The sequence below is a fragment of the Chironomus tepperi genome, unplaced genomic scaffold (genome assembly GCF_022539635.2).
Source record: "Chironomus tepperi strain 1889 unplaced genomic scaffold, CSIRO-AGI_Ctep_v1 contig_88, whole genome shotgun sequence".
In the NCBI taxonomy this organism is placed as follows: domain Eukaryota; kingdom Metazoa; phylum Arthropoda; class Insecta; order Diptera; family Chironomidae; genus Chironomus; species Chironomus tepperi.
In genome coordinates this window covers 725,497-750,016 of record NW_027226210.1, presented here as the reverse complement: position 1 = coordinate 750,016, position 24,520 = coordinate 725,497, and the positions used below count along the sequence as shown (strand labels likewise).

Genomic DNA, 24,520 nt, shown 5'->3' with positions numbered 1-24,520 from the left:
TTACGTCTCAAACTGTCAAATGATAAATGTAAGATAATTGATGTATATATAATGTTCAATCTTCCCCAAAAATTAAAAGTTAATGAAATTATTAAATAACTAATGAGATTCTGTATTTTCATCAATAAGGATAAGAAGATTTGTGACTTAAAAAAAGCATGTTATGAGATATACTTTATTTTAATGGGAGCAATTAAGGAAATATGATTATATTTTGAAGAAATATTAATGTATTTATGTAAAATGTCAATTATTTGAACAAATGCTTTATTATTTATCCTTCCATTTCGACTTTTAGCCAATGTTCATGCATTTTCTCGTATTAAATTGTAACGGTCAATTTTTGAAATTTTATTACGTACGTAAAATTACGTAAGCCAGCTACGTACGTAATTTATTTACTTAAAAACGTGAATTTTGTTAAAATATTCGAGAAAAGTGGTTAAAAGAGGCAGTAAACTAATAAATTTCATTGGATATTGCTGAATAGTGGCTGGTGATCTGACACAACATAAAGAATTATCAAAAATCATTGCAAAAAGGAGAGAAATCAAGAAAATATTTTCAAAATTAATTTTTACGTACGTAATTTTGAATTTTTTATTAAATTGACTAAAATACATAAAGGAACTACCAAAAGCATTGATTAATCATATCATCATAGTGAATATGAGACTTTATTTTGAATAATTTAATATAAAGAACATAAGTTCTGATGAAAAATTTCATTTTCGTCTCACATATCCCAAAATCTCAACTTACATAAAGCTCATATATGAGAGAATGTATCAACATTGAAGATTCCTTTATTTGAAAAAGAGATAAAGATGAAAATGCAGCACGCAAATGTGCTATAAAAAGGTATAAAAATAAATAATATTATCATCATTCAGGGAGAATTCATTAAAACAATGGAAATCAAAAGAGACATAAAAAAAATGAAAAGGGATTAAAGCATGGCTGGCTCAACAAAGTCATTTCAAACCTAAAGTAAATATTTTAAACATATTTCAGTCTAAATTACTATGCAAATGTATGTAATGTGCATGATGGTTTAAAACAAATGTATTACACTTACGGTAAAGGCTTCTCTTAGGGGGAGAACTAGAATTTATGTTCATTTCCCAACAGCACACACACATATACATGAGTCAATATTTATCTAGTATTATTATTATAAAATTATATAAAATGTTACTTTTTCCATATATTGTATAATCATTTCAATTGGACATAAAGATTGAAAAATTCAAAAAAATGCAAAGAAATTCAAATAAAAATATAATAAAAAAAGGATTTGAGGAAAATGAAATGAATTGTCTATCCTATACTAATCCTATAATTTCAGTTGATTCCTAATCTACTTAAGGAGATTAAATTTTTACATTAATTAAAAAACTTTCTTTTGATCATGCAGGTGCTTTTATGGCTTTACAGTTCTTTTTGGATGAGAAAACTTGAAAACGAATCCCATGTTAAGCTTCTTCTTTTGTATATACTTAACATAAAAAAAATCTCAATATGAAGCAGAATTTTTATGACTTGTGCCTCATTATGACTTCATCTCATGATTAAAAGCTTCAGAAACATATCAGCATGTTTATATTTAGTTAAATGTGTGGTTGATTAAGGTAAGAAGTGGTTCATGTGTGATGTGGACTAACATGGACCTGTTGTTATCCATAATGTCGTGAGCATTAGAGCGAATCCTTGCCATATCGACAGCACAAAAATGATCACAGATGACACATCCGCTTGGCTTCCATTTGGCATTGATAAAAGAGGCTTAGCCGATTATTTAAAACCACGTGTTGCAGGCTACTTCATTTATGTCACTCGTGGCTCTATATAACAGATTGATTGATCCGTCTCTGGTGGGAATCGTACCTTCGTATTCACACATTCACAAAAGAGTGATATAGATTTCCGGTCTGTTGGCGCCATCGACCAAAAAGGCTTTATTCTTGCACTAGCTTATTCGCCTTTGTAAGACTCGCTATTCCAGATTCCACTCTGCTCAGGCACCACGTTAGGTATTAGATTCACAATATAAGAAAGGATTAATGTTTAAACTTGCGACACTTGCAAAGCAATTAAAAGTCTTCTCAGAAGCGACCGCCTCTATATTTGAATTATAGCTTCTTATTAACATATTAGTGTAGGAAGCTGTAAGCTTTGAACAAAACCAATTAAACAGCTTCTGACAATTGAGCATTATCCGATCCACCCATTGTTTAAATAGTCAAATTATGTATCCGCCTATGTTTTCTGCTTAATTGCCTTAAGATAAAGCGTGTGAAATCCTTAAATTGTTGCATAATAAATGTTTATTGCCGCAGGATGAGGCATAAGGCTTATTAATATGTGATATTGACTCATTTAGTGTGAAAATCCACCCATTTAACTCATTATTGCCAAATTAATGAGTTCCTTTAAGTACAAAACCTCTCAATTTCCTCTTAAATTTATAATTCCTCTTTAAAACCAGCACAATGAGCACAACTGCTGCATTCAAATGGAAACATTGAAATCAAATTAGTTTGCCAATTAAGCAAATTTGCTCTCAATTACTTTCAACAGGTTAAAATCGGGACTGATTAAACTGCATTTTTTTTCACTTAACAATATTGATGAATAATTGATTAATTTTTCCATCACAGTAGTCATTGAATTTTATATCATAATTAACTTGTAAATTTATTTGAATTGAGGTTTTTTAAACAATAAATGTAATGAAATTAAGGACTATAAAGAGCGGTTAATGTATGCGGAATTGTAATGTAATTTGAAAAATTCAATTCAGGTATTTTTATTTATTAATTGGTTTGTTTTTGATTTAATTAATGAATATTATTTAAATAGGTTTGTCCTTAATTTTTATGTAGGATGTTCTTTAATAATGCAATAATTATTAATAAATTAAAGTATTGTAAGCATGATCGACACATATTGAAATGATGCCACCACGGCGGATGTTGACCACTTGGTTCTCCTATGTGCCGAACAGGAAGTGGATGTCATTTTTGGAAAAAAAAAAAAAAAAATAAATAAATGTTTGGCTAAGATAAACTTATTCAGAAAATAATTTAATTGGGATTTGAACCAAAGAATTGGATAAAATTTTGGCAATTTGTCATATATATTCCTGCAATTTGGTCACAAAAGCCGCAATGCTTTTTAAGGCAAATAATGCTATTGGCATTAGATGTCGTTCACTTATTACAGTGGTGGTCAACCTTTTATTACAGTCGTGGCACACTTTGATGGTAAGTCTAGACCGAAAACTCACACAACATACGGTTCATTGCATTTCCAAAAAATTCTGGCACAAAAATTCACATTAGTGTGCCGCGACACACAGGTTGTTCATCACTGACATGTTATGAAACGCTCTTTGGAAGAGGAAGAAATGATTTAGATTTTGTTATGTCTCAAACAACGGCCTCTTAAAAGACAGTAATTAATCCTGTCTAAACCTTTCTGAACCGCATTTTTCACAGTAATTATGGGCTTACACTAAAGGCTCCCGATGCCGAGACCAAGACTTCCCGGCTAGTCAGGACTGCATAACCGCGGTTTTGGAAAAAGTGCGTTTTTTTCAGAAACCCTCCTTAATCCAAACCAGCTATTACAGTACCGTTAGAGCAACTAAGTGTCTTCCTGTTAACAAGTTGCCGTCCCGGTACCCTAATATACACACTGTGCTGTTCGGGTTGTGTACTGTCTAATTATCTCAAATCATCTTTTTTCAGCTGCGATAAGCATTCTTCTTACAGCTAGACATACATATATGTAGACTATTAAAAAATTTCTATAATTATAATCAGTCTTAAAAAAAAATGATGAAATTACACAATGAATTTCACATGCTTATGTATTTCACAATCTAAAAATAAGTCCAAAGATCATAATTCATGATATGAATCAGTGATAAATGCTTAAATATACTACAAAAGCATAACAATGACATCAATTGACTGGATGTATATATTTAAAGCAAGCCCACGTTTTAAACATCTGCCAATATGCGAATAATGGAAGTATTTTTTGCGATAAAGGAAATAGATTTTACAGTCAACGACGTGTTCACTCATGTCGCGGCATGAGCGACTAAACATAAATCTCTTTACACTCAATTTTTTTTTGTGTGTTTTGTTGACAAACAAAAATAAAGTGAGAATTTGGAGGCACGAATTATGAAATAGCGAGTGTAGGTGAATATTTGAGAATGGAAAGTTATGAGCGCAATTAAGGAGCAGGTGAAGGCTTCTTATAGCTTCGTCATAACTTCATGATGTTTGGAATAGCTTACTGTATTGATCCATACAACTGATAGCTGTCAATTGGAAGAGTCCAGTCAAGTTTAAGCATGAATGGGATTCGAACCCACGTCCTACGCATGCTCTTATCAACTGAGCAACCGTAGATTGTTCTAGAGCGTGACACAAAGCACACTTAAACCTCCAGTACTCATAGGACAGCTCTAACCATTCCATTGGACAATATCCCATATCAAGCGGAATCATGCGGAACTTATCAGTTCCGGTAGTTCTAAAATTAGACCGCATGTGAGAGTAATTAATCACTTAATACCTCTATTAACTAATAATCTCATTAATCAGACGTTATTAACCCGATTCCTAAATGTTTTTTCTGAAAACTACTCAAAATCATTTAGTCTCTCATGTATGCATGTATATGCATGTAATCTAAATGTAAACAGAGAGTGAGACATCCACATGACTCATGATTTTGATAAGGAAACTTAATTAAACGATTATAATTTGACATTTTAACATCATTGAGCTTATTATCGATATGTACACTATGTGCTGTATCTTATCGTATTGGATAAAAAGGTTGACTTATCGCATCTACATCTCATTACCTAAAATAATAAAATTAAAGTATTTTCAAGTGTCATAAAAAGTTAAATTTTTTATCATAACTTAATTTAGAGATTATTATGCACATTTTATGCTGTAAATTTTACGATTGGTTCTTACAGTTATGACGTCAATACATTAATGATTCCAGATGACGTTTGATGACTGCTCTCTTAATGGATCAGATGATGTGACATGAGCAACAAACTGTATGTTTTTTTTGTGTATGAAATCTTGTTGCTGACTGAAAATTTATTTTTTTGTGTAATCATGAATGGAATTTTTTTGGATTTTTTTGTGAGTGTATGTAGCATGATTGACCTTAAAAATGTTGGATGATGAGAGGAACTACAGGAAATGAGTGTTTTTAAGTCTGAGACTTGAAAATATTGATAGTAATTTGTTGAAAAGGCTTTTGAACTTGTGAGGTTCAAATATTGAACTTTTAAAGTTCAAGTTTCAAATTTTGAGCGTTAAAAGTTCAAATTTAGAACCTTGAAAGTTCAAATTTTGAACTTTGAGAGTTCAAAGGAAGTTATTTTGAAAATTGAATTTTCAGAGGTAAACAAATTCATTTTTATAGCTGAAACGTGTATTTTGCATGGCTTCTCAGTGATTCTAGCTGTAAATATTGACTGTCTACATATAAATAAAACAAAAAAGTATATTTTTAGCTCATATTAAGCCTTAATTATCCATTAAATCAGGACAACTTGATTTTATTTTTAGATTCGTAAACTTCAACTATGGCAGTGACATCGCCAGCGATTCCATCATCAACAAAAAGCGACCACAACAAGAAGAAGACATAAAACTTAAAAGCCACAAAAGGAAAAAAAAAAGAATGTTTTACCCCCAATAGGCGCCACAGCGCATCGTCATCGACAACAAGCGACACGATGAGTAAGCGACAAGCGTAAAAGAGAAAAAATAAAGCAACTCTTTACCATTTTCATTCATAGCCGAAAAGCTCTTTCAACTCCTGCCTGTGTGTATAAAACATTTCTTTTCATTCTCGTTCAACGTTAGTTGCAGTTTGAACATTCACGCGATAAAGTGTGCTAGGAATCCGGAAACCTAATCAAAAAAAAGAAGCAAAATTGAGAATTGAGACACAAAAAATTATTAAATTTTATTTTTTAATTTTATTTAAATTTTTTTGAGTTTTTTTTGTGAGTGAAAAAAAAAATTTAATTTTTTGATTTAATTTTCAAAAAAATAAGAAGTGACATAAAAAAAGGAACTGAATAATTTAAGGTGAGTGTTTGATGTTATTTCATTATTTGTGTAAATCAGACCAGGCACGATCCTCGTCTCTTGCCATGTGTGCGTATCAACAGAAATATAAAAATGTGTAAAATGCATAACTCACCTGCCAGTGCCTGTGATTCCAACAAGGCTCAATTTTTCATAAATATTTTATGACAGTGAATTTTTCTTCTTCCTCCTTCGTGCTGCTCATTTTTATTTAGTCTTGTCGAAAATTGTTCTGTTGTTTTTATAGTCTAAGGAAGCTCCATATCAGCATGAGTTGATGCTCACCTGTCGTTCCTTTGTGATGTGAATATGTGGGCGTATGTTGAGGCTGTTAATAAGAACAAAAAGAAATGGGATTTGATGAGTTGTTTATGGCATTAATGAGGAAGTCTGCACATGATTTTAATTTAAAAAGTTAAATCATTTTTTTGGGGAATATCCTACAATATTCGCGTGTTGCTAGTTAGAATGTTGTGGATTGTGGATTAAAAATAGAATTCTTTGATCAAGTTTGGATATAGGAAGAGTTCTGATTGTTGTGCTGGGTACTGAAGTGTGAAATTTAAATGATTCAACAGAATTCCACATTATGATTCCATAAGACAATGAGTATACTCAAATAAATCATGCTGCTTATGAGTATACTCAATTTTGTAGGCATATTCATGAACATCCTCCTTGTTTGTTCTATATGAATCACTATAAACACTATTAGGCACCTGGAAATGCCATGAAGCGCATGTCGTGAAAGGTTTCAGTCTTGGCTTGCCGTTAAGGTTGTCTTCCACTGCAATAGAACTGTTAGAGCTTCCAAGTTAAGCCGCTAAAGATCTATAAACTCTCCAAAAGCCTTTAGAGCAGATTAATAGTTTAAATTGCCATTCTGCTCAACACTTCAATTAACCCCGATAGCTCAGTGGTAAGAGCGTACGACTGGAAATCATAATACGCGGGTTCGATTCCCCTTCGATTCAAATTCTTGGGTAACTGTTATTTTCTTCTTTTTTTGTAATTCAGTCAAGATGCATGTTATTAAGTATCAACAAGAACCAATCTTAATGTCCAAAACAGAGTGTGGCTTTCTCAACAACAACCGTCAATTTTTTTCAAAAAATATTTTTTATCGTTAATATTTAAATTTTTTTTGACCGTTACTTTTATTTTTTTTCGTAACGGAAATTTGTATTTTAAAATAAGTTGAGTTCGAATTTTTCGACAATCTAATGTCGAAAAACTTGAATTTGAGACGGCCACACTCTGGTCCAAAAGCTCCTCAAACTCTTCAATTCCTTTAATCTTTTCAACTTCACCAAACAATTCTTCTTCCCAGTCATTGAAAATTGACATAACCTAAATCCAACATTAAACACCAAAAAGCTCTCTCAATAAATTATTAAAGGCATCACGCAGTCATATTATCGGCCATAATTTTCATCCATCAGTCACCACAATTAATTCTTTCTTTACTTCATTTTCATTGTCCAATATCCTCCCCTGCATCCCTTATCGTCTTCTTCTCCTTTATCATTCTCACTTTACAGCAACTTGAATGAAATTTAATTATTCATTTCACTTGTGCCATATCCAACAACGTTCAGTCGAATGATGAAAAATTGCATTGACAGTGAGTTAAAGGTGACTTGAAATGCCTAAAGGTGATGCTGAAAAATGGATGTGACTTTAAATTATTTAAAAATTTATTCAATTTTCTTGTGCTGCTGTGTCTGATTTGTGTGCTGAGGAATGTATTTTTGGAAGGGATGGATTTTTGGTTCTATTTGACTTTTGTGGGCTTAAGAGTTGACCTTTGAGTTCTGCTTTATATGCTCATAAATAGCATTTGATGGTTTTGCATCTGTTGATAGAGTAGCTTGCTATTTTGAGATGCTGTTCTGCTCGTACACCAAAAGATGTTGAATAATTCAGCAAATTATCAAACTTTTTGCTACAATTGGATATCCATCGTAACCAAAAATAAAGGATAGAAGTGAAATAATCAGAATTAGGTGTAATAAATGTCAAGTAAATGAATTACATTAGTTTTGAGAATATTTAAAGGATCCATGCTAGGAGAACGTGATAAGCAGGCAGAATGAGTGGGTTTGAGAATCTTGTAAGGATTCCTTATTCAGAATTAGATTTATTTTTGTTAAAATTGTAAGTTGTTGCTGTTAATCCAAAATAATAAGAATTTCTAGGTCTACGTGATGTACACGAGCAGCACAATGAGGCAATTGCAGTTTTCGTCATTAAAATTGGTCGAAATCAGCTGTCATGTTGACATCAAGGCAACTTTGCGTCTTATCGTTAATTCTGTTATTTAAAAGTGCTCTAGCAAACGCACTGTGCTGCTCGGGAATGGATGATATAGTTAGTTAACAAAATGAAATAGTTCAATTGGTTGAATATTCATCATTTCCAAGGAGATTGCTAAATTACACCAAATTGAGTTTGCAAGATTTCGCTGAAAATTTGTATGAAATGTTATACTTCACAAGAGCCAACAGAAAAAATTCCATGCAAATTTTAACCGATTTTTACCGAATCAGAGTTCATTGAAAACCGATTGAAATTTGTATGAAATGTTATACTTCACAAGAGCAAGCAGAAAAAATTTCCATGCAAATTTTAACCGATTTTTACCGAACAAAATTTGAAGCCTACTTCGACCTCTGATCCAAGAAGAACTAAAAATCACTCGCAACTTCCCCCAAAAAATCACAATAATCTCCATAATCACAATAAACACTTCCTTTACCTTCTAAATTTCAATATTCCTCACCTTCACTCCAGTCCATAAAGCCCATAAATTTCTATTACTCTCTTTATCATGACTACATCTAACATATGTGCAACTCGTATGCAGAAAAAGGATGAAAAAAATTGTTTAAACTTTAAATGCACCATCAAGTGAACTATAAACACATCAATGAACTTCACTTTTATGATTTTAATTGAGTTATATAGCGGTAGTTTATGGATGTCGATCAATGGACTTTTTGAGATTTAAAGTGTTTTCATGGGGATTGGTACCTGTTCGGAGTTGGAAGGGAGAGGATTGAATTTTAGATGTTGAGAGCTTAAGATACATGGTTAGGTGATGATGGACCTGATCTAGTTTCAAGTGGGATTTGAACCAGTTGTGGTCTAGGCATCTAAGTAGGCATCTAAGGAGCCTAGTCTCCATACAAAATTCGAGCACTTGCTTACTTACTTACTTCGCTGGCCGTACAGATCAACTGTGATCCATGGCCTCCCTCAGATGTCGCCTATAACTGGTTATACCGCCGGCTTCCGCCTGCCAAATGCCAATACCAAATGCAATGCTGTCTCTATCGACAACTTCGAGCTCTGTCTGACATTAAACCGCAATAATTAATAGATGCTGCCATAAACGCCATGTCCAAAAGCATCCTTCCGAGAATTTCCCGTCCCAACCAAAAGTTATCCACCGCTGGATATTAATCCATTAAATCAAATGAATCAGAAAACTTTTCATATTGTTGGACGGGGTGCGAAAAAATGAACATGAAAATTTAATTTTAAAACTTTACGTCATGAGCTGCTACTTTTTTTTATGATAATTTATTAATGCATTGGCATGCCAACTTATTCCATTCCATATCCTAAATAGATTAATGAGGAAACAATGTTAAGGCTCTTTGCCTTAATTTTGCATATTAAACCGAATCGAATTGTAAAGTCACCAGAGAGGACATGATTGTTAAAGCATGTATTGTGCTGAGATTAAGGCACAAATATTTATCATTATAGTCTTAATATTTATGACATTTAATGTCTTACATATGATCCTGACCTGTCACATGCTTCTTCACTTTTGGGAGAGTGAAGCACAACATCATACAGCAACACGTGTTAAACTTTAAAGCTTATGTTTAGGTCTCAAAATCTCTAATCTAGCATCAAATTACATTGCTTCATTAACATTTTAAATTAGTAAAGGATGAACAAGTTTTTGGAGTTTTAAAGTTGATGAGGGATCAAGATGGCTTTTGCCCGAGTGGCACATGTAAGTTGATAGGACACAGGAACGGCGCTTATAGTCAATATGCGGTAAAACGTCAAAATGACGTGTGTTTGAATTGTCTGCATTGCCATGACTCATTTTGGTCCATTTTGGCAATGAAAATTGAATCTTGCTTCAATGTGCGGTTCGGGTAAGGACATAGGCAGTTAGATGGGAACTACTAAGTCTAGATCTGTGCCAGGAAACCTTTGTTGTTCCACGGCACACCTCGGTGGTAAGCCACGACTGAAATCGCATACGACATGTGTTTCATGACATGACTAGTGTTCCACAGCACACAGGTTGCCCACGACTGGACTAGACCCTCTCAGCATCATCCTTAGACATTGAGAATCTCTTCCTTATGCTCATCATTCCATGGAATATCCACAATACAACTACATACATCCATGAGTTTATCCATGAGCCTCACACCTCAACAATGTAAATATCCTCAAGGCTCATTTCATGCTATAGTCCAACTCCAACTATCAACAGCTTCCCTCCCATAAAAAAATGGATAGCAAAAGTTAATAAAAAGTATTACGGTTCAGTTATGTGTGAAAAAAGAGAAGTGAAAGAGAAACTTTTTTTTTTGTGTTCAGTGAGAAAAAAGGAATCCGATTAATTTCTTCCTCATTCGCCACCTGTTGTGTGAATTATGCTATATACTCTATGCAATTCATTTTATGATGAAAATTTCAAATTAATTTTTTATTTCCTCATTTGCATGTGAGATTATTTGCTGGAAAATTGGACACAATTTGGTGAGAATAAAAGTTTTAGTGCCTGCACACTAGATTGCATTAAAATTGTTCAGGTGCCTTCACACTTCTTTGTTCTTTATTCAGGTGCCTTCACATTAGATTGTAAACTATTAAGCTGCATTCACAATTAATTGCAAATTATTCTGGTGCATTTACACTAGATTGTCAGTTATTCAGGCAGATTCACACTAGATTGCAAGTTATTCAGGTGCCTTCACACTAAATTTTACAATATTAAGATGCATTCACACTAGATTGAAACTTATTCAGGTGCCTTCACACTAGATTGTAAATTATTCAGGTGTATTCACACTAGATTGTGAGTTATTCAGGTGCCTTCACACTAGATTGTGAGTTATTCAGGTGCCTTCACACTAGACTGTGAGTTATTCAGGTGCCTTCACACTAAATTGCAAATTATTCAGGTGCATTCACACTAGATTGTAAATTATTCAGGTGCCTTCACACTAGATTGCAAGTTATTCAGGTGCTTTCGCACTAGATTGCAAAATTAATCAGGTGCCTTCACACTAGATTGCAAATTATTCAGGTGCCTTCACATTAGATTGTCAATTATTCAGGTGTATTCACACTAAATTGCAGATTATTCAGGTGCCTTCACACTAAATTTCTAATTCAAGTGCCTTCACACTAGATTTCAAAATAACGCCTTAAATGCCAAAACAAACAACCAAATTCCATTAATATAAATGACAAAGCCCTACAAGCCCCAAAACCACATCAAAATTCCACGAGAATCCATAATCGCATGAGACTTTATTTGATTAATTCCAAATGATGAATTAATTTGACGATCATTAATAAAAAACATACAGCCTTAAGTCACTGTAAATGTTAAATTTATCGTGAATGTTTTACAATGCCAGAAACGTGTCTGTTTTACAGCACATCCATCAATTGGCAATGTTGTTTGATCCTTTATTCGACTGCATATCAACATCATGAATAAAACATTGTAATTGACCCATGGGGAATTTGTAAACTCATTCATATACAGGCACATGTGTGTGTATGTTGCGGCTGTTGATGGTAACATGAGCATTTAATTGTCATTCGGTTTATAGCATAGATACAGCATGAGGCTAAAAAGTGATAAGTGATAAAAATGAGTTTTAGGATGGATGAGTTGTGTTATTGTTGGATCTGCAATGTGTTTTTAGCTAAATTAATAGGAATAGCTTTTGGGAATGGATATATTTTGTCTGTGAAGTCTAGGACTAGCTTAGAAATCAAGTAGACATAGTGATGAATAACATTTAATTGTTGAATGTCATATGAACATGAAACTGACAATCCATCAAGGAAGCTTCTGTATTCTGTTGTTCTTTCATCAACATGGCGACATGTTCTGGCAACTATGCTGTTCCAATTGAGTTGCATGACTTACAGATTGTCCTACAGCTTCAAAACCCCAATACAAATCACTCGTGGCAGCCAATTGACTGCCATAAAGCATACAAGGGAGATTGTCGAAAAATTCGAACTCAACTTATTTTAAAATACAAATTTCCGTTACGAAGAAAAATAAAAGTAACGGTCAAAAAAATTTGAATATTAACGACAAAAAATATTTTTTTGAATAAAATTAACGGTTTTTATAATAAAGCCACACTTTGATGGAAAGTTTCAAGTAAACTCCCATTTGAATGCCTTGTTTCCACCATCTGGATGCCATGAAAAGCATGTGCTGATCGGAACATCCTTCATCCTTGCATAAAAGCACATTAAATAAATATTAAATTATTAATTTGAGAATACAAATCTCAGAAGTGTGATTCATCATAGCTGTGCATCTCTTGCATGATGCATGCAACTTCTAATTCATGATACACACTTAGATACTATTAGATCCAACAGTAGAGAGCAATGAGTGGCATTAAACAAAAATTATCGCTTCAATTTCCAATATTTCGTCCTAATCTGCTCCATTAATCATCCTTACCGTAACTGACTATGAGGATACTATCATTGCATCAGAACTGCCTCATATCTCTAAGGATTAAACAGTTATACCCCATAAAAATGCTTCAAAAATCCCCAAAAACCAGCACAAACTCTTTACTCATTTTTTTGTATGTTTTATATCCACACTGAATAAGTTATGTCTACACTTGTTGGCACCGGAAGGACAGAAAAACATCTGATTCAACATGAAAAAACTTTTATACTACAATTAAGCAAGTGATGATCTCACATTAGCACTAAATAGACGAAAGTGATACGAGTTGTGGACTTGGATATTCATTAACCATTGATGAGGTCAGTTTGAGTAAAATCTCATTATAGTTTAATGGATATACTTTAAAAGCTTGGATAAAAATGGAATTATTGAAAAGTGGAACTGCATTGCAGGATATTTAATTGAATTTTTAATTTCTACTTCTTGAATGGAAAATGAAGAAATAAAGCAGGTGCAGTCATTGATTGAGATTTTCTATATGCTCACACATTTTCTTGGGAAAATTAAATTGAGTTAAATTATTGACACATTAAATATTTATGAGATTTCAATATTGATTTTGAGTATGATACTTGCTTAGTGCTGACTTTTCATTGTGGATGTTATGGAGCAGATGATTTGAATTTGGAGATTGATGTCACGCACAATTTGAATTATTTTAGGAAATTATTGAAAGGAAATGGAATTTTAATTAAAGAAGTTCAAAAATTTGACGAAAAGTTCAAAATTTTATCAAAGAGTTCAAAAAATTTGAACTTTAACGAAAATTTCAAAATAATCACAAAAATCTACAATTTGACAGAAAAGTTCAAAAATTTTGAATTTTTTTACGTTGAAGTTCAAAATTTTAACGAAAATTCAAAATTTTAAGGAAAAGTTCAAAAGTTTCCAAAAAACTTGACAAAAAGTTCAAAATCTAAATGAAAAGTTCAAAACTTTTGAACCAATTTTGAACTTCAAAGATCAAATTTACAACAAATTTCAATGCCAACTCAAACAATTAAACAAAATCTTGCATTTTAAACTGAATGCCTTCATATCAATCAACTCCTCAAAACTCAAATTCCTCCCACAATAATAAGCACCTGACAAAACAATAATTAGAATTGCAAATCATCCCACAAAACTATATATCAAAGCATATTCATCAATATTCAATCTCATCAATAGAATCGACAAAATATATATCATTTTATAAATGAGTCTATTATCTCCATTTCCATATTCCTCCTTATTTGATATGAGGAAAGAAAAAACTATGAAATTTAAAGTAAATTTGATTTTCATACGAAATCTATTAAGCATACACATTGTGTCTTTATTTCTATATACGGCACATATTCATAAAATGAGTTAAGTTTCTATAAACGTTAAGCATACGATCATTCAACTTGGATGTGTGATGTTGGTCTGGGGATGGAAGATTGGATATTGAGAAGTCTTCGATTTGCTTGAAATTGAGTTTTTTTAGATTCAATTGCTTGCTAAGTTTGAGATTTGGCGGGAAAAATGATAAACAAGCTTGAAAATTGTCAATTCCAGGATTATTGACTCTTTAGCTTTGATTTAAAGTTCGAAGTCAACTCTCAATCGACTCCAAGCTCTATTTGGCTCTAAAAGCATCAATTGAAGCTAAACTCTTTGACTTTATCAGCTCCTACAACCCAAACAGTCACCAATAACTTAACATTTCCTGCTATCCTCAAGCCAATTGCTTAAATTTTCCAGATCCTGATCAAAGTTTCTAAATTCTTTTGTCAAAATTCATTCTAAATTTACTTTTCCTTTCAAGTTTCCGCCCCTGGCCCGATAACAATTTTCCATCTCTTTAGTCTCAATGTTCATCCTTAAAGCATCATTTTATGTTATTTTAAAATACAATTTAAAGATTTTTTCTGTTGCTGCTGTTACTGTACTGTATCTTTCCGTGAACCTTATAAAAATATATTTTCTTTGTATGAAAGAGAAATGACAACAGGAATGGCAATGGCTCATGTATGTATGAGAGATGTATAAAGTATATTTCATATTGTTCATCGTTAATCATTTCTTTCGTTCTCATTTGTTAAGAACAATAGATGACATAAGTGAATCTATTGCCATTTTTTCTATTCCCTTTTTGCAAAGCAATTGTATCATTTTTATTTTAAGAGAACAATGAGATTTCTATTTTCTTTTTCATTTCCTCTTTGACTTTTTCAAGCTTCATCTGTAATAATTATTGCTTTCAAGTGGGATTTACTGCTTTGGTTGTGGATTTTTTCATCAAATATGAACATCAAGGTTGGGAATTTATGTAAATATTGAATTTGTTTACCAAAATTGAGCTCTAATCTGGCTAATTTTTGGTACAGGACATGATTAGCTGATGAATTGAAGTATAGTTTCCACAATTATGTATTATTTGTAGCTTGAAAGACTTTATTGAGTGAATTAAATGCCAAAATTTGCAAAAATTCAATTTTGTTTACATTTCAAAGTTCAAAGTTCAATGTTCAAAATTTGAACTTTCAAATTTGAAAATTCAAAAATCGTTAAACTGTAAATTTGCTCTTAAATGATCAAATCATGCTTATTTCACAAACATCCAGAACAACTTCAAAAATCCAACTTCAAACCACAAAATTTCCTTCCAAATCTACAAAACTAAGCACAAACAACCATAAAATGGCCATTTATATTGAAAATAAAATGCATCTCAGTAACCCACTTGAATATGAGCCTCTATTCATGAACTACACCGATTCCTGCTATAAAAATTCACATTAACGAATGCATTTGCTTCTCTATTCCAGTTGTGGGCAACCTGTTTGCTGCGGCACACTGTTTATTGCCAAAAATTGTAGAAAATGTTACAAACCTTATGTAGTGAGTGGTTTCGGTCCAGGCTTACCAACAAGGTGTGCCCAGAGAACAAAATGTTGAGCACAACTGCTCTATTCAAATTTCAATGCTTTTACTTTATTTTTAATACATTTATTGCCATAAATAATAGGTTAAAGAGAGAGAAAAAAGCTTTTAATATAAAATACACGGAAATCCAGAACTGAAAGTAAAGCACTGAAATGGATTCTCCTAATACACAAGCTGAAATTGGATGACTATTTTTTGTGGTTCGGCGTTTGCAAAATTGCCGACATTCATACATAATTTATCAAGCTTTTCACACAATTCGAGTCCATTTCTCGCCGACATTTAAGTCTATTTTATCAATAATTTCTTATCATAATGTGCAGTTATGATCGATGTAAGAGACTCGATTATCGCACATGCTACTGAATTTTTATTGATTTCTTTTTTGTAATTCATAAAAAAGTGATAAAATCAGATAAATTTTCACATTAATGTCGCCATTATGTAAACATTTGATGATCTCATTATCTCTTGATATCGCGAAATGATAAATACAGGAACTAGAGTATATGTGGGATTTGTTAAAGTTCTTATGTAGCTTTTTAGTGATAATATGTGAAACATCTGGTTTATGTAAGGATTTCAAGCGATTTAAAGCATTTTTGATGAGTCGTTGAACTAAAGTTGAGGAATCAAGTCGCGAAGTCACTGTTACGTCTGTATTCAACATGCTACACGTGCTGCAATTGTTGATTTTCATGAAAATTCCTTCAAAACTTTCCCTTTTTTCCTCCAAAATTCACCAAAACATCCAAAAATATCCTTTCATGTTGCTCATCATAGTAAGCAAATTGTTTGCATAAATACACAATTAAATTAATTTATATTTAACATAATTGAGTAATTCATTTGTTTCGAGTAATTTTTTTATAATTTAATAGACCCAATTATTGCTCATAATTTGATGAATTATTAAAATGAACATTGCGACATCGCTTGACTGAACATTTAAGATTAAATTACAAATTATGATACACAATCGGTTTAATTATCAAAAATTAAATACGTGAGTGGGTATTTTTGGCGGATAAATGTTTACTTTGATTGGAGATTTGGAAATTAATTGGATTTTTTGATCTAAGGAAGCAATCTATGAGAGAATATGATGTATAGGCTTGTTGCTGCCACTTTTTTCTATGAAATTTCAATGGTTGCTGTTGTTAAATTGATGAATTTATGGTTTAATCTCTGAAAAACTTTTTGAAGTGAGGAGGGGTTTGCAACTATGAAATTTTTTGAATCGAAGAAAGCCGTTATTTATTTATGAATGGAAAATGACAGTTGTAGCAGCCTTTGCGTTTTAAACACCATAAAATCCCAATTGATCCAACTTTTTCCGCAGCTTCCTCATTTAAAATTCATCATCAATCATCATAAACGAGTATCATAACAAATAGTTTTAACCACGGAACAACATAAACGATTCATAAACAAATCAAATTAGGGTTTATATGGATGATGATGTTAATGTTTTGTCGCTCACAGCTAATCCATTTTACATTATCACATCATGCTTTATCATAAATCACATTGTATCCTCATTCTCTACAAAAAAAAAAAAAATGATAAATCATTTTATTTCTCTATAAATTGAATGGCATCATATTTAAACAGCTGCTCACAGACATCATCGCCCACTATACATAGAGACAGAGGAATGAGAGATTTATGTGAGTGGAAGGAAGTCATGCAACAAGTTGTGTGAAAATCGATTCGTCTTAATGTGAGAAAATTTTCTCACAATTGTCGTCTGCAATTATTGTTCCTTGTATTGTTAAGCTGGGTAATTTACATGCTTACTGCTGCACAATTTAATAGGATTTTGTGTGATATTTTCAATTGAGCGATAATAAGCTGTTTGGAATGAATAGAAAGCTTATTAGATTATAATTAAGCTATTGGGGATTTTAGGTAGGAGTCAAAAGCTTGTTATAATGACTTCCTTAAATGTCCAACAATTCTCAGAATTCCAAAATGTCCATTGACATCAAAACATTCAAATTCTATGGAATATTTCACAAATAATCAACAAAGGCTGATTGAAACTTGATATAAATGCCTTTTATGAATATTCAAGCAATTTCTTGGTCATAAATTTTTAAATCTCTTGTGACTTTATGTCAAATTCAAATCCAGGGGTGGACAACCTTTGATTTTTCATGGCACACTGTGATGGTAAGCCTCCAGCGAGTCATACGGCTCATGACATTCCCAAACATTTATGTCCACACACAGGTTGCCCATCACTGCTCTAAACTGTACACAGACTTGAAATTTGACATCAACTATCAAAAGGCATGATGAAAACTCCTTTGGGATTTTCATGTTTATTCAAGTGACATTCCATCATGAATGAAAATTCGATAGCAGCACACAGTAAACTAGTTCAGTATTCATGAAAATTTCATATAAATATTTACCTAATTAAGTATTAAATTATTCCCAAAAATTGTTATTGCTAATTGGATTAAAAAGTATAGAGTTAAGAAGTAAAATGCTGTATTCTCCATTGGATTGAAGTTTATGGCATTTGTGACCTTATTTCTGAGAAAAATCAATGAAAAAGATTATCAGAATGAAGAAATTTTGGTTTAATGTTGAGGAACTGGATGTGGTTATGTTGATATTTTGTCTAATGTTGAAGATGCAAAATTGCTGCTTCAATTTTGAAAGATGCAAAAATGTATTTTTCCCTTTCGAAAGATGCGAAAATGTCTGCTTCAATTTTGAAAGACGCAAAAATGCCTGCTTCACTTTCGAGAGATGCAAAAATGTCCGCTTCACTTTCGAAAGATCCAAAATTGTCCGCTTCACTTTCGAAAGATGCAAAATTGTCTGCTTCATTTTTGAAAGATGCAAAAAATGTCTGCTTCACTTTCGAAAGATGCAAAATTGTCTGCTTCACTTTTGAAAGATGCAAAAATGTCTGCTTCACTTTCGAAAGATGCAAAAATGTCTGCTTCAATTTTGAAGGATGCCAAAAATTTTGCTTCATTTTCGATAGATGCAAAAATGTTTACTTCACTTTAGAAAGATTCCAAAATGTCTGCTTTACTTTCGAGGGATGCAAAATTGTCTGCTTCACTTTTCACAGATGCACAGTCCTAAGCTTACTGCATCAATTTGAAAACAAATTCAAACAATTTTCATTTTTGTTCATCATATCCGAGAAGATGCAAAAGATTCAAAATTTATGACATTTTTGCAAATTAATTCTCATCTTCTGCAACATCCAAAATCTCAAATAAATATCATCACCAAAAGTCTCTCGCTAGTGGCTTCATGAAACCAAATTCCCTTATCAACCAACAGCCTTTAAAATATTCATCACAAAAAAAAAATACTTTTGTACTTCTTCGAATGTTTATAGAACATTCATTCCCATACATTCTGTACATACTTCCTAAGTGTATGATATACAACTTTTTTTTATTTCCTCTCATGAGGACTCCACTGTGTGCCTCCTTTTTCACACAAATGATTTACAAACAAAGACAAAGTTCTATCATATACAGAAAGGTGTTGTTCCATGGCACATAATTACGGGTTGATGACAATATTACACATATACAGAATAAAAAAAAATGTAAAAATGCCTCGAGTACCATCATCATTTCATTTTAAGCCTCGATGAGCAAATTATTTGCAATTAATTAAGGGAAACTGATCCCTTTCCATTTGGTTCTGTTCTGACGTGTGCGAAAATGAAAGTTTTTTTTTTTGGTTCTATCCCATTGACTTGCTGGATATTGTTGAAAGGTTAGAGATTGGAATTTGCAAGGGTTAAGTACTTTTGAGTAGTTCTGTGAGGATTGTGAAGGTTTAGCTCACTTCAAACTCAATATTAAGACTTGCATCTGATAGATATTGGTTATGGCAAGAACTGATTAGTTTTTGGAGCCATAAGATGCTTCCAGTGAGGCACATGATGCAAATAACTGTCATTTTTTGCAAAATTATAGCCGATTATTCCAAAACACATGCCGAAAAAATCGCACACATTCAGTGGCGAGCAGCCATTGTTGGGGCAAAGCACATCATGGCTGCGATTTATGGCAAAGAGATTGCCTACCAATGGTGTGAAGCTTGAATTGACAATCTAAGAGTTTGGGGATCAAAAGATATGGAACTAATTTGATCGGTACCTGGATGAGATTCTGCATCTATAGATGCATTGGAAGCACTTGTTTTACTCAAAATGTCACAAAATTCAGTTTTTGATAGGATTCGAACCCATGTCCTCTAGAAATCACATTCACAAATCGCTGACCTCCTTCATCCACCTCTCGACCACTAAGGTCTATATGACTGTTCTTGCAGATTCACGTACACATGGCTAGACACTGCAGATTCATCTAAAACTTAATTAAAATCATTTCTAATTCCAACACTTTCTCATCCATATCCATTTCCGTAGGTGTAGCACAATGAATACAATAGTTGTAGGCGTTTTGGCATTTCTAGTCGTAAGTCCAGCCATCTGTGACGAGGGACTAGCCAACGACAAAAATTCAAATGAAAAGGAACTGCTTGTTAAAAATCCCCAGCCATATTACAATTCATTAAACAATCAAGATCAAGCATATGGTGATTCATGGTTCGATCGAGATGCACGAGCACCACAATCAGGATTTTATGGAGTTCGTGGCAAGAAGGATTACGATGATGATTGGTTTATGGTAGGATAGATTGTCATATTAATACTATATCCATTAAATATTAATCTTTACCTTTATTAACAACAGAATGAGAATGAGATTAATGCACAACAAATGCCAAAGCGTGCACCATATGGCTTCGTCGGCATGAGAGGCAGAAAACGATATGATTATAATTATCGTCCAAATTTCATTGATAATGACGATTTCCAGGCTGAACTCTATCATGAATTACAAAAGGAACGTGAAATGCTTGCTGCCTTAATGGAGGATTATAATGATGAGAGAGATAAGCGGAAGCCAGTCGGTTTTATTGGATCACGAGGCAAGAAGTCCATTGATAATGATGACTATTTTGATATGGATGAGAAAAGGTCACCGATGGGATTTACAGGCGTACGGGGAAAGAAATCTGAATATTCAAATTTTATTGGAATGAGCGAGAAGCGTGTACCAGTTGCAAGTTTCTTTGGGATGAGGGGAAAGAAGCAGCCAGTTGTGGTAAACTATTTATCTCATTTATCCCATCATAAACATGACTTTAACCTTTTTTCCTTATTGTTCTTGTTCCTTTCAGTCGTCAAGTTTCTTTGGGGTTCATAAGAAGCCATTCTTTCCATACGGCAAATTTGTGGGTGTTCGTGGCAAAAAGGTATGTACGATTAGGTATTCAAATGAGATTTAAGGAGATTGTTGATAAGGTTAAAGTTCCTTTTGATTGCATTCTTGAGCATTTCTTAAAATGAGATGTATGGGACTAGTCATCTTTGTGACTGCTGTGGTTTATAGCAGTGCTGCTCAAACTGTGTGTTGCGGCACTTTCCTATGTAGGAAAAATTGTTCAAAATGCTATGAACCGCATGCTGTGTGCGGTTTTGGTCATAAATAACCATCAAGGTGGACCGCGGCACAAAGGTTGGACAGCACTGTTCAATCACCATAGATGCATTTGCCTTACAATTTGATATCAACAACTTATTAATTTCTCAAAATAATCAATTCCTCATATTTCCCATCCCCAACAGTCATCAGATAGTTCAATAAGACAACTAAGATTTGCAACAGATGAATTCAGTAATGGATTACAACCAGCATCACTTGTTGCAGCAGATTCAATACAAGACAAACGAATAGGATTTGTTGGATCAAGAGGATAAAGATAGTCAACATAAAAAGGAAGGAATATTAAATTAAGTGTTATTGAATGTCTACCAATTAAGAGACAGAAAAACTTCTTTTTTCCTGAGAAAAAATTCTCCATTTACTCTATGGGCTGGGAGGAAATGGACAATTTTTGATAACAAGACGACAAATGTTTAATTTATTTATTTATTTTATTTTAAGAATTAAAATAGTCAATTTACATGAGTCAACTTGACTTGAGGATTTTGAGTCAACTTGACTTGAGGAATCTTAGTCAACTTGATTTGATGAATCTGAGTCAACTTGACTTGAGAAATTCGAGTCAACTTGACTTAAGTTCATATTCCAGGTAATGAAAGTCAAGTTGATTTAAAGAATCATAGTCAACTTGACTTGAAGAATCATAGTCAACTTGACTTGAACAAACTTAGTCAACCATACATTTAAAATAGAGTCAAAAAGACTTGAAGCATCGCATCTTACCAGACTTGAAGAATCAAAGTCAACTTAACTTGAGGAATCAAAGTCAACTTGACTTGAAGAATCAAAGTCAACTTGACTTGAGGAATCAAAGTCAACTTGACTTGATGAATTAAAGTCAAGTTGAAATTTTGAAAATTTTGTGTCAAATTTATTTATATATTTTTAAACAAATAGACTGTTGATTTCAGAGTCAAGTTGATTATTTGACTAAATTCAACTTGCTAATTCCAATCAACTTGACTTGATGTATTCATATGACTTGATCTAAGTCTTCTAAGCTTGATATTGAGGAAAGATTGTATGAAATTGAGATTATAAGGTAAATATTTAAGCAAAGACTACTTAGATTGTAATTAAAAGTCATTCAAGTATTATTTCAATCAAGTCAAGTTGACGAAAACGAAAAATCAAAAACTAAAATGTATTAAAATTAAATCTAAAATAATAAAATATTTTTGAGAGATTTCAAAAATGAAGGAAAATGTAATAAAATAAAATATTTTTAAAATATCTGTACGTTTATTGCTGCTGTGCTTTATTTTTATTGCTCTTAATTAATTTAATAAAGAAAGTTGTAATTAACTTAATATGTTTAACGATACATACCTAGTTGGAATGAATAAAAACAATATTATTTAATTTTAAAATACAGAACACAACACAGAAAATATGCATAAAGGATTTTTGTAATTTAATTTTTTTTGTGTCAGCTGAGCTTTAAAGTTTGTGTTTGTGTTGGCTATTATAGCTGATGTATTTTAGTTTTTCAGCATAAATGTTTGTAGTGTGGGATACTGTCTATTCTGAAACAATGTAAGGGCTCTATTGCAGTGTTGTCCAAACTGTGTGCTGCGGCACATTAGTGCAGGAATGGGCAACCTTTGTGTCGACACTAACTAGTCCAGTGGTGGGCATCCTGTGTGTCGCGGTACACTAGTGCAGTGGTGGACAATCTGTGTGACGCGACAACCACTATAATGTGCCGCGAAAGGATGCTCTTCATTGCACTTGATTGCCACTTCAGACACAATTATCGGATTGAATCATATGCCGTGTGCTGTTTCAGTCGTGACTTGCCACCAAGGCGCACCAAAGTTTGGACACTTCTTAGTATCCCAAAATTGGCACTGAATATTCCAGTAATGCATTAAAGTTCTCAACTATCATAATTTCCATATCATCAATAGTGAATCCCTTGATAAATCCTACAATATTCACCTATTTATAGACGTGTTGTAACTGCCCACGCATTAAAGTGCTAGTATTGCTTGTTTACTTCTCGGCGCGTTTATTTTGTTTCCGGCAAATGATAAAAAGAAGTACTAAATCATTAACCTGCTTATTTTGAACTTTTACTACCGGATTTTATGTAATTTTATAAGAGGTTGTGTACGTTGTAGATAATTTGTGGAAATTTGATAGTTCCTTGAACTCAAAAAGGAATTTTTTGAAAATTTCTCCGATTCAAACAGGCAAAGTGACCGCTCATAAGTACCGTAGTGATATTTATGTATCATGAAAGCATGTTCTTTGCTTGTTAAGGTGAGCTGCATAATTCGGCGACGACATTTTTCAACGTAAAAATGTGTTAAAAGCCTCGACTGTTAATACCTCGGCTTAAGTGTTGCCTTAGCGAACATGTGCTGCTCGGGATATAGTATCAATTTCAGAAGCTCTTAATTCTTTTTGAAACTTCATAAAATTTTGAAAAAGTAGCAAAAATTCTTTGAAATTCTACAACATCAACTCGAATAATGAGAACATCCTGATAACATTATGATCGATTTTAAGGTGTGTGTATCTCACATCCCAATGGAGTCAATTATGGCTTCAAAAGTGACTAAAGTGACAATGGAGTTATGGAACTTTAGGATTGATTAAAGTTGTTCTCTCCGTACATATATACATATTTGACTTAACGTATTACAGTCGATTAATGTTGGCATCAAATTATCTCTTTAAACTGAAATCTTCTTCCGGAGATTGTGACTCAATTCATTTTATTTAATCCGCTAGGGTTAGAAGATTTTATTTAGAAAATGCGGCAAAAACTACGAAATTCTACAAAACAGACAAAAAAGAAACACCAAGAATAGGCTGCATTAGATATCTAGAACAGGATTAAACGTCACTAACATCTCAAATAAGCAAAAGGATTCGAAGGATAGAGTCATTTTCAGACTGCTTCAATGTACATATATGAACCCATGTGCAATCCAAGTAAGGAAGTAAGCCAAGAAGTCTTACTAAATCATAATAGGTAAAGAGTATGCTTTCATGATACAGAAAGACCAATACCGTACCTAAAATAGTTCTTTTTGCCAGTAAGGAAAATTTGGCTACATTCCAACAGAGTTCAAAGTCTCAACTTTCCATAAAAAAATGTCAACAAAAGTTTTACATCC

The 24,520-nt window shown here is 32.8% G+C and overlaps 1 protein-coding gene across 1 annotated transcript in view; it reads left to right on the top strand.

Moving 5' to 3' along the window:
* The window catches only part of Tk (Tachykinin), a 35,625-nt gene extending 12,994 nt beyond the window's left edge, over window positions 1-22,631 (top strand). Inside the window, exons 5-8 of the mRNA XM_070635338.1 lie at window positions 20,249-20,510; window positions 20,577-20,990; window positions 21,067-21,141; window positions 21,515-22,631. Coding sequence (XP_070491439.1) covers window positions 20,249-20,510; window positions 20,577-20,990; window positions 21,067-21,141; window positions 21,515-21,646 — 883 coding nt within the window. The 3' untranslated portion in view covers window positions 21,647-22,631. The remainder of the gene's footprint in view (window positions 1-20,248; window positions 20,511-20,576; window positions 20,991-21,066; window positions 21,142-21,514) is intronic.
* The last annotated feature ends 1,889 nt before the right edge of the window (window positions 22,632-24,520 follow it).